The following is a 16,384-nucleotide window of genomic DNA, read 5'->3' as shown; positions in this document are numbered from 1 at the left end:
TGGGGCTGTAGTGAGAGCGATATTCTGTTTATAAACGGTCTAGACTGTGGTTCCTTTTTTTTTTTACCTTCTCCTGGACCCAAAAAATAAAAAAACAAAATTGCCACTCAGTCCCCCTTTATCTGCATGGATTTGTACTCACTCATAGATGCCAGCCACCTAGATACACCTTTTTTGTTTTTTCATCAAGATTCATTATTCTATTATTCCATGAAATGTCTGAACACCCGCTTTCGCAATGTTGAGGGGAAAAAAGTGAGAAAGAATTCCTGGATCCATCCCTTTATCCAGATCCACAACAAAGGTAATGGGGTCTGTTCTGCGCCAAGATCCATCCTCCATCCAAGTTTCATGGGAACCATTCAGTAGTTTTTGTGTAATCCTGCTGACAAACCAACTAACAAATGGACTCGGGTGAAACATAACCTCCATGGCAGAGGTAAAAAGGATAGATTATTAGAATTTTTTTCTGCTTAGCATCTCCTAACTAGCTAATAATGCCCGCACGGAATCTAGGCCTGCAACATTTCAACAACACTTCCACAGATTTTCGGCAGATTTTAAATGGATAGAGATTCTGCTTGTAAAACACAGAACATTAACATATACACTAAGAAGACTCACCACAACATGAAACTTTGCTCGTATCACCATGGTCTCTACACATGAACACGAGCATTGAGAACATTGTTTGTGTACATAGAGTTTACTTGTGTTCATGTGTAGAGACCCTGGTGATACTACGAGCAAAGTTTCACGTTGTGTCGAGTCTTCTTACTGTTTTAAAAATAGCGATTTTGATGCTACCGTAATGTTGGCCCTAGCACGCCATTGAATATGATCTTGACCCGAAAACGAAAATACAGTAAATCTTAAAAGTGGCTTTTCCGTCATAATTATGCATACACATGAAGGTTTGACTTGGGTTCCTTCACAAAAAAATCCTAGGTTGCATTTTGGCGCGAGTTTCACTTTAATGTTAGTGGCTCTGCCATGTATGTAGCCATCAATGCATAGTTTGATTTTAAAATAAATCAATGACCCTTGTGATGCTAATATTAGTTTGATTAGCAAGCTAACTACAGCTGATTAAAAATCTGTTAGCGACTGCTGTCAATAGAGGCCAACAAACTCAACAATTCAGTCAAAAAACATTGAAGAGGGTTGGAAATATCAGTATGGCTCCAATGATACATTTCCACATCACTATTTCACTAACACAAAAGCAAGATAGATAATGCTCACCACTCCGCTTCTTTGACTTTTGACTAAGCTGGCTTTACTACTGCTCTGAAGTTGAGAAAATAAAAGGCATAAGCTACTATTTGGAAATGTACGGAAGATGAAAAAATAAGCTTCATTCATGAAATGTTAATTGGTGTGCACTCATAAATTAGTCAAATACTGTAGGATCCTGCAAGCCTTTTGTTTCGAAAACATCCATCGGCAGGAACAAGTCTAGGCTGTGAAATAAATAAAACACAATTGCCATTACTAAATCATTCCATTGGAAACTTTATCATTTTCATTATGAGTCCAAACAGTTAGGTCCTAAGGCAATAACAACACAGTCATTCAGATGGTGCATTGCTTTCCAGCACCGAGGCAGCATCTTGCCACATGCTTTAACTCGATGCCTGTTACAGTATGTAGCAGGGTGTTCTCCGGTGCTGGCAACTCTCTGTCAAGTCTCACTTCAGAAAATGAAAAAATTGAAAACTTGTGAAAATGCAGTGAGAACTGATGTCTCCTCAAGTTCTGTATCCACTGCACACATCCGTCTCAGTTACACGGAAATTATTCTCTGTAGCCCCTCTGACAGCTGACAGATGTTTTTGATTTGTAGCCTGAAATCAAACCACTGACAGTTCTTGAATGCTGCCCAATGTGTTCTGTAGGTGACCACCACAACAAACATCTTCGGCTTTCTAATGGCCGTGTTTTCTTTGGGTTGGAATGTTGCTTTATATAGCATATGAGAAATGGGCATACTGCCAAATACAGTCCTGCGTCTGCATATAACCAGATGAGAACCTAGTAAAGGGCAAAACACCGAGTACATTTTAAAGGTCATGCATTAATGGTTACACTTACTCAGACGCTTCAGTAATCGACTGTGCCACTCACCAAGCCCAGACAGGGTCAAAGGTGACACAACATGAACATAAAATGTGCGTGACACATTCATTACTGATTGTGCACTGACTCAAAAGGAGAACCCATTTCGGTACACAGCTTGAATCACAACTGTCTAAATCTATTTTTCAGAAACACAAGTTTGCTGTTACAGCTCGGGAGAGTTGCCAATTACTGTTCCGAGGATGTGATTCGCATCTGACAATTTCTCAGAAGCGTATGGGTGGTTGTTGAGAGGATCAAACCAAGTATCTCCTCTCTACATGTTCCTCCTTTTCCCTCTGTCTATCCGTCTATCTGCTTTGCTTCCATCTTTCCGAGACTGTGACCCACGAGCAGTCAGTCATTCTCTGTGTCAGTGTTTTGGGTGACTGCAGCTGTCACGCCTCCCGACAAATTGTTTCCTGGCAAAAGCACAAAGCCATGCCGGCCAGCCGGCCGGCAGTGCCTCCTGCTTCCACTTGGATTGGCCCCTCCATTAGCGATGAGCTAGTGCTTGTCAGCGAAAGAAGGCAGACAACAATGAGTCCGATCGTCTTGCATTAAGCTGCATGCAACTGTAGTACATGGCTCAATTGATGAGTGAGCTAACATTGGTTGAGGACAGGCAGCGATCTGCAAACAGGAGAAGGCCAGAGATGTCTCGGATGAAGTTAAGGCCGGGACAAATTGGTGCTGACAGACCGCAATTAGGAAAGCCGTTGTCGCCTGGCGTCAGTTGTCAGTGACCCAAATATTCTTACGGTGAGTAAATCATGTACTGTGGAAGGCGTCCACTTACACTTTTGACTGGATAACTGAATGCTTGATGTACTATGATGGAGACAAGTTTTTCACTTCTCGAACGGATGAACATGTCAAGGAGCTGACAGAAGAGTGATTAAAAGGGTCAAATGGTTTTACAAGTATTTACTCTTATCAAGCCTCTCGTGAATGAGATAATTTCTTCACTGTTCATAGATGGATGGGGACATACTGGAATCCAACACCCAGAAATTCTCTTATATCTTTCATGATATCTTGGTATATATGGTTTAAAGCTTAAAAGTATGTTCTTGACCTTGATGTGATAACAGGTGGCTGTATAAGGGAGGATTGTAACCCATGTTTCTTTTCAAGAATGGTCTCTGGCATTGGATGTGAATGGCCTGATACATAAAGATTCATTGAATGTTCAAGGTTAAGGTTGTCTACACACGAAGATGCATATTTTTTTTTTTACATATCATATCATATCTTTTACATATTGTGGAACTTGGTGCTTATTCACAAGCTTGTTTTCTACTTCCATAGTAACCCTGCATTCAAATGGTCCTCAGACCAGAGGATATATTGTATTAGATATAACTTTTTCCTTAGCTGAATAAACAAGCTGTTGTCAGAAGAAAATAAGATCCCCAGAACAGAAAGGTTGCAGGGTCCGCCAAAAATTAACAAACAACATGAAATTGTGTTGACCTTTACGGTCAGTTTGTTCATTCAGTTTATTTAGTCATTAAAACAAACAGAGTTTTGTTTATTTAGTTTGTATGGCATAAAAAAAATCAGTTTTTCTCTTCTGACTAAAATGTCTTTCCCAAAACTACATAGTGCACTTTTAATGCTCAAAAAACACATCAGTCTTCTCATACTGTCCAGTGCAGCATCACCGTATTCAACCCCTGTCTGACATGCTCTGTTTTAGCTCCTGTCTCTTTAAAGCCCACCTCCCGAATACCCAGTCTGCTCTGATTGGTTAGCTCAGACATGCCCGAGGCCAGCACCACTAACCGTGTCTCCAGTTGGCTCGCTCCTGTTTTCAGCTTCCAGTTAGCTCCACTTCTACCTTGAATTTAGGCATAAATTATGCAAATCCTTGACATTAAGGCATATATGATGTCACAAAGTCATGGAATTAAAGGCAGGATTACTGATGAGGTGTTTAAGGCATGTAGAAGCATTTTCTGTCTCCCGTTGGCATGGACTTTGGGCTTTTTGACTTTCAAGATCTTTTACATGCACAATAACCTATAAAGTGTAACACATTGAAGGAAAGGAAAAAACCAAAAAGGCATAAAAGGTCTCCTTTACCCAATGCTCGTGGGTCACTTTAGGTCACTCTATGTGGACAGCAACTAATGGTCACAACCTTAAAGCATATGACAAACTACATGAGAGCAAAAATATGGTATGCGATACATGAATAAATATAACGTTTCTAACTATCAACCAAACTTTTACTTTCGTCCGCCAGATTTCTGTGAATATGACCTCATAGTCAGCAAGTGTACTCAGGTTTTGGCAGAGTTTCTGAGTTCCAACTTGAGGGGGCATTCGCATTAATTTTTTCCAGTTTTGAACTAATTTCTCCTGATTAGTCCAACACCACTTGAATGCAGTACTAGTCCTTAATGGTTGTAGACATGCCCACAGAATTTGTAAGTGCTTCATAATAAGGGATTAAATGAAAAGAGAATGAAATGACGCATCTGTCCTTTAACTATAAACGCTTACGCTTTAGATGATGGCGGGATGGATCCAATCCGAGCTGACACTGCGCGAGAGGCGGGGTACACCTTGTAAGGACCAACAGTTCATCACAGGGGTGATATATAGAGACAAACAACAATTTCCGCCAACATTCACACCTCCAAGGCATTCAGAGTCACTAATTGACCTAACTGATTATGGGAGGAAGTCAGAGCACTCAGAGGAATACCACAGAGACACAGAGAGAACACGCAAACAACACACAGAATGATGCATCTAATGTAAATAAAATTAAGGATAAAAATAATCAGACAGAAGCAATCAATGTGCCTGTAATGGATGATTCACAGATCACTGTGTGTTTCTGCCTCTTGCTTGTAAACCAGTAAGTCTAGCTAGTAAGTAAACCTGGAATTCAGATTCAGATTCAGATTATTATAACAAGTTTTATTTTTATTTTTCCATGATTTGAGATGGAGTATCTATCTCTGAGATTTCTGCCTCTACCACTATACACAACAGAGGTGTACACAGAGGTGAATGAAATAGGGCTGAACAATTAATGAATGAATTAATCAATTAATTAATTAATCAAAATAGCAATATGGCCAAGTGCAATATCCAAATCGCAGGAGCTGCAATTTCTGTGTAAAATGATTGACAAGAATTTTATAAATGAGGCACTGTGTGTGCAGGGATGACTTAAAAGTTCTCCAGACATAAGGAACATGCTTGTTTGGAACAAACCCCAGCAAAAATGACCAATTATGGGGCGGTTGAGGTTCAGGAGGTGAGCGGGTCACCCACTAATCAGAGGGTCAGTGGTTCTATCCCCAGCTCCAACAGGGACACTTGGACATGGGGCACTTTGGTCAGGAAGTGCTGCATCGCTCCTGATGAGCAGGTCAGCACCTTGCATTGCAGCCTCCTCCATCAGTGAATGGCTGGACATAAAGGATGTAGTTCCTATGAAGCCGTCACAGTGTGGTCTGTGGACTGAAGATTATATAAAAATATTAGATACTGATTCTGTATGGAGATGCTGCTGTTTTCATTTCCCATTGCTGTCAGTCCCGAAAAATTAAATTCCATTCAACTCCATTGTATTGGGGTTGAGGCAGAAATACCTTAAAATCTGGATGAATAAAACCAAAACTATAGTCATGAATACATTTAAATTTGCTTTTTGATGGATTGTTTTGGGGTTTTTTGTGTGTTTTTGGGTGAACCCAGCCTTTAAGTCTACATGGGAAGTTGTGTCAAGGGTGCTCTACCTCACAGCATCCGTCAAGTCTCTAATAAGGATGGACTGAACTATCTGCATGTGTCTACGTCAAACTGTTATATTATCATATCCAATTAATAACATGTTCATTGCCAAATCAATACAGTACATAAATGAGCAATTACAATAATAATTTCGTAGGACGTGAAGGGAATCAAGGGTACCATCATCATAATATTTTTGGACCTCTTAATCACAGAGCATAGCAGTGAGCAGAGCAACTAATTGCAATTCTCACACATACTTTCACACAGTCTTTCTCTTTCATCTACAACTTATCCGGGTTTCTTCTTCAGTAGTAAGTGGGGTAAGTGTGGCTGGAGTGGACACAGGAGGACAGAGTTCCCGTGTGTGCATCCCATCAAGAGAGTGATGCAGAGTACAATGGAGCCCTTGATGAGGGAGGGAACAGAGACATAGATGATAGCAAAACAGCGAAAGAAAGCGAGAAGTGGACATGATGATTCTGACTGAAAGAAAAGTTGATCATTTGAAGTTCATCGACCCTGGACACCCTCTGCGAACAGCCTATCAGACAAATTCCCAGTCCCTCTCCCATCCCCAGCCTCCTTAATTTAAATTGTTATCTCAATCCCTCTGACTGCTGCTAAGGAGCATGAAAGAAGTCTGCTCAAAGGCTCTGAGAGAGAGACAGAAAGCGACACAGAGAGACAAGACAGAAAGAGCAGCCCGATCACAACTAAAATCAAAAATACCAAAGAGGACAAATGACGACATAGCTAGATTTTCTTTCTTCATAACCAAAGGCAATGAGGGCAATGCAGTTTTGTAAAAGGAGGCCATCCTCGTTCTTTGTCTCGCAGTGAGCTTTCAACACAGCGAGGATGAGACATGTAGGCAGTCTCAGAGCACCAAGTGATTGCCTCTGGATTGCAGCGGTTATGTTTTAGGAGAGAGGGGATTTCAGCAAAATTGTTTTACTCTTTTCACCTTAGCTCCCTCAGAATACATCAAAAGACATAATTCTATTTAATCAGAGGAAAGAACAACAGTAAGACAGACTGCATGTTCCTGCCCTCCACCCATCCAAGCACAGCCCCATAGCAGTGGAGGCTGACTCAAGTTGCACTACACAGCACCATCTAGTGGCTCTGAATACAGTCAGAGGCAGAGCAACATGGAGAAAAACAGCTTTAGTACTCCATCATGATGGACTCTAAGTGTTATTCATGGGTAAATACACACACACACACAATAAGACAATGTTTTATACAACATTCCTAAACTTTACAGAGCTTGAACTGCACTCAGTGTTTACGCTTGAACTAAAACTTCAATGTCTTTTTTAATACTTCCATTTCGACGTATTTCAGTGATTTCAGTGTTTCAGCAGGCACTTCTGTTGGTGCTACGACATTAAGTGCATCTTAATATTCAATCGTCTACAGCTTCAGATTTTAAGCCTATACACATCCATTGAAAAACACTCGACATGTTGAGACATCTGAAAACAATTCCAGACGTTTCAACTTTCTTTTTATTTATTTTGTTTTAAATGATTTAATTTGTTTTGAATTGATTTCACTTTGAATTTTTGTGCACTGAAATATGGGGCTATTGACTGGGCTCATTAAATTCTGTGTTTGTTGTTTTTTCTTGTCTGTATTTCTTCACTTTTGAACTGTAAATCTTTTGCCATATTTTCATCCTGTGAGGCGCAGTGAATCGCTTTGATGTATGAAATGTACTATACAAGTGAAAGGGCCTTACCAAACTTTCAGCACATAGCTCCCTCTAGAAAATTTAACTTTTTCCTACTTTCCTTTGAACTATTTTATCTTATTATAAAGTGTATTCCACTCCATTATATTACTAAATATTGGATTGTGTTATCTACTAAATTGTATACATATCTGTATAAATGCAGACATAGAAGCATACTACTCTATGTGACTTTGCTCAGGAAACTGCACTACTGGTTAAAGTCTATTTTTTGCATATATTACATTAATGCACATGCTTTGTTCATATCTACCATCCTTGGATATTACACTGTAATGGCTCTCTAAGTTCTATTGAATTTTTTGTTTTCTATGTATAATTTACTCTCTTCTACTTGTTGTATCTGTATACATCTATGGAATTTAGATTTATGTTATAGTTCTATTTATTGTTTTCCTTAACTCTGCCAAGCATATCCTGTATGTTGTGCTTTCTAACATCTAATGTCCCTCAAACAACATAAATCCAGCCATACAAAACAAGGCAAGAGCATAGAGCCACTGTTGTCAATAGCCATAGTCAAAGTGTTGACGTGTTTTGTCATTGACTTAAGGGCATCAGAGTACACCACGTTCAAAGGTGCATTTCTAAGAATATAACTGTAAATAACTTAGCTTATTGACTATTTAAATCTACTTGATTGATTTTTGCTGTTATAAGTAGCGGTGCAGTTCCACATCGGCCTGAAAAGTGCAGCAATCAGACTTGAACCTTCGCACTGGTTCATGAGTATGTGAAGTAGTGTGAAGTGCTGTTGACAGTGTACAGATGCCTGCCCTGAAGGCACACCTCAGCTCAACACGGCTGTAACACCTCAAAAGCATCACATCTCTGACAGCTGTGACAGTGCAGGGACATTTACGCTGTCCCATCACGCTCTCCTCGGTAGCCAAAGAAGCAGAGACTAAAGTTTTAGCTTTGAGCTGGTAATATGGGAACCTTTCTTGCAATTCGGTGGGTGGTTGGGGGAGATTTAGGATGTTGTGGCTGCTGCTGCTGTCGTCAGCAGGGCAATAGGTATCAAACCCTTATCCGTCAACACCCAAGACAGATCAGGCTCTGGATTAACACCCACAAATAACATATGCACACATAAGCAGTCAAACCCATACACACTCCACTCCCACACATAGACAGAAATTACTCTCCCTCCGCTAAATATCTCTCACCTCATCAAACATTCATAGCAGAGAAGGCGAAGGTGGTGAAGTAGAGTGAGGTAGGAGATCTTTTTTTTGTCACCCACGCAACAATTTTCACCTAGCTATTCTGGGATGATGTAGACAGACATCAGTTGATGGTTTTATCAGATTTATCAGATTTCTCTACTTGAGTAAACTTTTTTAGAAAGAGCAAAGCGAGTTTGTCCCGCTGGGAGCACGACCGTTCTCAATGAATGCCATGGCAGTCTGACTATTAGATTAAGAGATGGACTAAGGCTGGTAAGAACAATCTGACCATTCAATGTTGACGTTTCCTGTAATCTAGTGTGAATTTTGGCCCAATGATGGCACTAGGGGACAGAACAGGAGGTCGTCAAAAGCATCAAACTTCATCCTCTGGGGAACTTGAACCTCTACAGCAAATTTTCTGGGAACCTGGCCATTACCAGTCATCACCGTTATTCCTCCTTCCCTCCCTCCTTCCCTCTGTGTTCAATGCTGAACTGCACCACTCGCCTCCATGTTGGCAGCGAGTGGCAGTTTGCTTACAGAAAAAGAGACTGGCAGAGTGCAACTGAAACCTGAAACAAGTTCTATACAATAGCTGAGATAAATTTGTTCATGTTCAGGGAGCTGATAGTCTCAAAGCACACACCTGTGTGCTGACTGCAAAGGCAATGTTAGTTTTCTGTAGCTTGTTGCTATTAACCTCCTGTACCAACTACATGTACTACCTCAGTTTTTAACTTACTTGCTCACGATGACAATCAGGTTATTTATTTTCCACCATCAAATGCAGCCACTTCCAACTATCCAACTCTGGATCTGTGATGTGTTAGACAACACGATGTGCAACCTTGTTCTTTTTGAGTGTACATCAGCCTTTAGACTATGCCACTAGTAGGGCACAAGTAGGGGTAAGACTGCATCTATGCTCGTAGCTAATTCCAAAACAACAACTGAAATAAATTCTCTCAATGCGAGCGCACAGTCCTGTGATTTTTAGCAACACTAGCAGTGTAACTCTAGGGGTGACAATGTCAATCTTTTGGTCAGTCTGTCAATCAGACTTTGGTGATCCACATTTAATCTAGAACCTGGTTGACATTTGTGGTTCAGGGAGAAAGTGTCTGATGGACATCAGTGTCCTCAGGTTTAATTGGTTTAATTGGATTCATTTTGGTTAACCCCCTGACTTTTCATCCAGCACTGTCATCAGGTCAAAATTTACATTTGTCCAATACCTTCACACCAAATGAATGAATGAAAGAAAATGATTGATGTCTTAGCTGTTCACAGAGTTGACAGTTGAGAGTAAAACTCTTGGTCTTGTTATCTCTTGGTATCTGATGCATTTTATTTATTCTCAAAGTCACTTATTTGAGCAAAAAATAAAGAAATAAAAAAACACCCCCAGTAAGGACTTCTGTTGAGAGACTAGATGTGTGGGAGATTGTTGGCAAAAACATTTGAAGCAATTTGAATAATGCTCTACATTTGTATGCCTCCCCATAAGCAGTGTTTACTGCAACTTTCAGATAAGAGGCATATACAGTGCATAGCTCCTCTATTGTATAGTCTGGTGTTAATTCAGATCATGATGTGGTAACATCAGGGTAATTTTCCTCAGTAAGTGACTGAACAGAGAAGCAGGGTAACACAGACAAACTGCATGCAACAAAGGAGGTGGAAATGTTGAGCTGCTCCTTGTGCTGTGATATTTTTCATGCTTTCTAGAACATGCTGTTCTGTGGAAACTGCTGTATTTTTCCAAAACAGTATCCATTATGTGTCAACAAGATTCACTCCATGGTTTAAAAAAATGGGGGAAAACTGTCCATTTACAACAGACTGATTGGCTGTCAAGTGGTTGCAGAGGTAAGAATGAGTGAATTAGTACATAAATATAAATGTACCATAGCACTCGGATGATCGAGTGGCTGCTTGTTTTTCTGCAGCTTTTAATTGTTGATCTGGTGACCCCCAGCTTGTATAAAGTACAACACACAGTGACAAAATGAGAGTCCAGCCTTGGCATGCATTAAGTGTCGAAGGCTCGCCCACTCACATAATCACCACAGTCTTTCTGAGGTTTTCCATGCCATGAGCGATTGCTAAGCGGCGCGGCTTGAATTTAGAAATGACTGCCCTCGGGATGTGTTCAGGTGCCAACTACTGGTCTATGTAATTCATATGGTCAGGGGGGAGATGTGACAGCACTTTACAACAGGTTTCAACTAAATGTCACTATTTTAATGGCCAAAATATTGTTTAAAATAATTGTTTTGTGTTGAAATTTGGTATTGTCATGTTAATTGTCGCAGCAGTGTGGTTGCAAAAGCTTACGACATGCTCCTGAATTACCATTTACACAAAAAAAAACTTTGGGCAACAGACTTCCGAAAAAAATGTAATGATGATGTGCTATAAAAAAAATTATTTAAGTTAAACTTAATCATCATCTTACCAATGAAGACCAAATTAGAACTGAACAGCAATGAGTAACCATTATTCGACTATTTGCTGAAGCCTAATACAGTGTATCTGCCAATTACATCAACAAATCAACATAATAGGATAGTCAACTTTCAATGACAGGCGGCAGAAGACAATTTATACTGATTACGGTCAAATATTGCAGACAGCTGCAAAGTGAAGAGAGATTATGTATAAATTAGTAGTAATTCTATTTACACTCTAACTCAACGTTGATATGTCTGAAACAATTACACCTAAAGAAATCCTCTGACAAGGTCTGAGCACTGAACCTAAATGTTTTTTGAGTACCGATTAAAATGTGTCTGAATCATTATCAAAAGCTGTCAAGAACTGATAACTGGCAATAAACATCTGCTCAGATTCTTGTAGGGCTGCAACAAACTATTGCTTTCATTTTTGATTAATTTGACTATAATTTTTTAATTAGTTGTTGTCTATTACATGTAAGAAAATTGTGAAAAATGTCAATCAGTGCTTTCAAAAGCTCTATACGATGTCCTCAAGTGTCTTGTTTTGTCCACAATTCTGTGAAGATATTCTGTTTACTGTCATAGAGGAGTAAAGAAACCAGGATATATTCACATTGAAGAAAACAATTATTCAAACCAATCAATCGATTAGATGTCAATTAATTAAAAATACGTCACAGCTCTAGATTCTTGCTCACTTTGCTCTGACTAGATACTAATTTAAATCATATAATTTATTTGGGCTATTTTGCTCATTTTAGAGTGTAGCATTTGCAACATGTAGTCCAGTTTCCGTGTTGGTACTGAAACTGAGGTATTGCATTGGTACATGTATTGACTAGAGATTTACTGTCTGTTTGTAACAAAGTTCAACCGATACTTGACTTTTAAGGCTGTTGATGATGCACATGGATTTTAAAGATAAGTTGTCCAACATTTGCTTTCTGTACTTAAAATCTCTTGTTGCGTATTGGCTGACATACTGACAGTTTCATGTGGACGTACAGTATGTGTTAGTTCAAGGGAACCATGGTGACTATGGAAAACATCATAATAATATTTATAGTATTACTATGCAACAAGTGAAAACTAGTAGCAGTATCACACAATATCACAATATGTAGTTCATGCTACAGTGTGCAACAATGAAGAGCACAAGTAGAGAGGAACTAAAATCCTCCATTCCTCCATGCTGTACTGTAAGCAGTGGCAGAATAAATTGTACAGCAGACCTGTGCAGTAAGTTGTTTTTTAAGGAACATAGTGAATAATGCCCATCGGCTGTACAGTCAGTGATGTCAGCATTCACCAAGGCAACATTTTGAAGCTTTGGAGTTTGAGTTTACTGGTCATGACCGCTTTCTTACTTACTATAGCCAGAAAATCCTACTTTACTTAAAGAGGTAGAATAATGTTAACATAACTAACAAAACAATGAAATGCCACAGGGCATCTTTAAGAAAACAGGCTCCAAGACAAACCTCTCTTTAAGTAACCAGCAGCTTTTTAAGCAAATTGTATTTCTTTCAAAAGAAGTAAAAAAAAAAAAAAGTAATTGAAATCATAGCTTGTTGCACAATTGAAGGAGCTAGGAAGTTGTCTAAATGAAAGACCCCAACTTAGGCATGAACCTCCACATGACCAAATATGTGGATAAAAAGTGAAGATAAGAATCAAGTGGTCAGCTCGCCTGAAATCATCATGACTGGATTTGTTCCCCTCACTTCCATCCTTCTATCCAGACCTCTTTCAGTCTTGTCTGTTTACAAAAGGTTTATGGCCAGGGATGCCTTCAGTAATTTCCTCTGGGAGATACTGGCAAAAGACGGATGGAGTGATACTCGAAGGACAAGAGCAAGGTGGTGAGAAAAACAAAGGCAGGACGAAGAGGGGACAATAGGGTCTGTCTCTGTGTGTGTGTGTGTGTGTGTGTGTGTGTGTGTGTGTGTGTGTGTGTGTGTGTCTGTGTCTGTGTGTGTGTGTGTGTGTGTGTGCGTGTGTGCAGGTGTCTGTCTACATCTACAGTATTATTGCAAGGTGCCGCTTTAAGTTTTAGAACTACAGAGGGAGTGAAGAGGTCATTCATTTTATCCTCATTTCATCCAGAGGTTGATTTACAGGCTAGGACCAGGGCTAAGGAGTAGCATTAGGAAAGGTTTAGGACTTAGCATATACTGCATGTGTGTTCCCACTTACCATCGTCTCTCGGCCGATTGGAGCAGAGAAGACGAACTCCAGCTGGAAGACTATTGCCAAAGCTGGATGATTGGTCAGCCTGAGCGCCAAGTTGCTGCGAAGGCCCAGCATCTGAGGAGGGGCTGATGTTGCCGAGCTGAGGAGCAAAGAGACACACAAACATATATTGAAGGTGTGAAGCATCTGTTAAGAGAGAGAGAGGCAAGGGAAGAAGCTATAATAGGACTCATTATTTGTGATTTATAAAGCCATTACTGAAGAAAATGACAATGTGCCACTAAAATGTAGAGTCTGCGTATTTCTTTTAATACTGTTTTATTTTTTATTAAAAGGAAGAGAAATCAATGTGCTGAAGGATCTACACTCGCTTGCTAAATGTTCCCTGGCAAGCACTGGCCTCCTGTGTGAGCCGTGGAACAGCACTCTCGGTATTCGTCATTCACAGTTTGCATACACCATAGACGGGAGCATACTGTGGAGCGCTGGCGTGTCACGAGGTGGGGCCGAGCGCCTTTTTCTTTTTTCGCTTCACGGACTCCCTGGAGAATGGAGCAGGCCAGCACTTCAGATTTTTTATTTTTTTTTTCACTGTTTTCCGTCTTTCTCTGCTGTCTGGAGGCACCAGGCATAACACAAGCAAGACAGGCTGTCAGCATTCACTGGCAGTGCCCAAAACAAGGCAAACATCGTAATTATAGCCTACGCTTGTGCTATCATACTAAACTGCTTTTACTCAAGCACTTCTTCTTTTGAGGAAACAGAAAAGAGAATATATAATGTTTGCATTACTTGGACGAAGATGACGATTATCGTTATCCATACACTACAGTAACTGAGCACAGACTGCTGATTATTCTGTGATTGTGTTGATTATGTATTTGCATGTTTGTGCACACATTCTCACGCTTGTAAGACACCCATATAATCATCACACCAGCGAGTGTGCCATTTGATGCAGAAAACACAATACGTTTTGATTCACAATGAAAAGGGGGATCATCTCTCAGTGTCTGTGTATCATCTGTTGAGTTTTACAGCATATTCTTTTCACTTTATTGAACAGTTGGACCTTTTATTGAAAAGTCCTGTGAATTATTATTTCTTGAAACTAGAAAATATCCCATCTAATCACACCGAGAGCCACAGCTTTAATAAATGACCTTATAGGAACAGAAAGGGTTGAAGAATTTAAAAAAAGTACACATCCAGTGTACTCAGTGGCTTCAGCTATGATGGCAACTGAAAACATGTGCACTCCATTAAGTAAGTAAGTATTTTACGGACAGTACTGTAAGCACAAACACATTTCTTCACACCCCTCACAGGGGACATCATTAAGGCACGACAAATATAGAGCAACGAAAAAGTGGCAAAATTATGACTTTACAAATCTAAAATGGGAAATACCAGCATTTTAACATGATTTTTATTGCAGCCTTAAATGTCCAGAAATATCAAACTTTCCTTTGATATACCACTGTATGATTATACTGTATGATTCTGAAAATCTACTGAATGAGAAAATACATCTTGCATCAAAGCTATTCTTTAATGGTTTCTCGTGTTATTTTGTATAGCGGTTTTGTAATATTTTGCATATCATCTGTGGAAAGAAAAGCGATAATGTGGATCTGTTGGGGCAGAATTTGCATTTTCTCTTTTCATAACTGGCAGGATCCAAATGCACAAGGTACAGCAGTGTATTTCAGTCCTGTACCTGGGAGCCTCCTGCCCTGCATGTTAAAGATGTTTCCCTGTTCCAACACACCTGATTCGAATGATCAGCTCATCATGAAGCTCTGCTGAAGCCCAATAACGAGCCATTAATTTGAATCAGGTGTGTTGGGGCAGGGAAACATTTTAAACATGCGGGGGAGGAGACCCTCAGGAACAGGACTGAAAAACACTTACAGGCATGACACACCTGCACAAAAACCTTCTTTTTTTGTTTTTTAACCCAAAGCAGTTCTGCTCGGTGGCTCACCGATGCACACTGACAATTCATTAATTGAAACTGCTGGCCGTTCTTCACTCCTAGCGGTCAGGGTTCAGGCAATCACAACATTTATGTTAGGGGGTAACACTGCAAAGGATTTAAGGTGGTTGTAATTGTGACAGCTGGTGTTCCCAAAGCTCAATGAATTACAAAGCACAAGGTATCTGAGAGGATCTGGCTTTGTTGCAGTCGCTTCTGATCCATTAACCAAGTGCTGTGACCAACTCTGATCCTGAATCTGAGGACCTGAGTTATGGGAGTGTCTTAACACTGTTATTTCACATTTTCTCATCCTGGAGTTAGAATTGCTTAATCATGTTTGTTGTGAAGCACTTTAATATAACCAAGCGCTCTATTAATAAACTTGACCTTGCACTTTTAGGACGTGTTGCAGGGATGGAGGTTCATCTGGGGTCCAGCCTATATCTCCATCTGACATGCAAAAACCATTCAATCCAAGTGCTTTATTATAAGTGCAAACACTGGTGACCTTACACCAGCAGATCCACTTTGACGAGGTTAGCACTGAGTGTCATGATGTCTCAATAAAACCCAGGGGCATGAGCTGAAGCCATATCTCCCTGATTGGTTATAAAGTGTAAACACGCATTGATATGCATTACAAGGCTGTTTTATGAGGAAGCTTGTATGTCATGGAATTGTGTGTAAATTATGCGGTTGAGTTCAGACATGTAAGGCCTTCATCAAACATACAGTGTTTGTTCTGTTAGCAAGGTCAATGGACTTCTTAACAAAGTCGCATATAAAATATATATTACCTATATAAAATCTAATTGTGTGTTAACCTTAATCATTAAAGTTCATTCATTGGTTGGAATGTAATGGACAGATAACCTACATGCAGCGAACTATAAATTGTGCAAATATTTAGCATTATCATCATGTAGCTTTTGGCCTTTTTTGACAT

At 39.8% G+C, this 16,384-nt stretch overlaps 1 protein-coding gene across 1 annotated transcript in view; it reads right to left on the bottom strand.

Annotated features, from left to right (window-relative positions):
• The window catches only part of nphp4 (nephronophthisis 4), a 165,990-nt gene that overhangs the window by 92,083 nt on the left and 57,523 nt on the right, over positions 1-16,384 (bottom strand). The window contains exon 8 of the mRNA XM_084367532.1: positions 13,461-13,596. Coding sequence (XP_084223658.1) covers positions 13,461-13,596 — 136 coding nt within the window. The remainder of the gene's footprint in view (positions 1-13,460; positions 13,597-16,384) is intronic.

The sequence above is a fragment of the Pagrus pagrus genome (genome assembly GCF_965226575.1).
Source record: "Pagrus pagrus genome assembly, chromosome: 11".
Classification (NCBI taxonomy): Eukaryota; Metazoa; Chordata; class Actinopteri; order Spariformes; family Sparidae; genus Pagrus; species Pagrus pagrus.
This window is presented reverse-complemented; position numbering and strand designations above follow the sequence as displayed.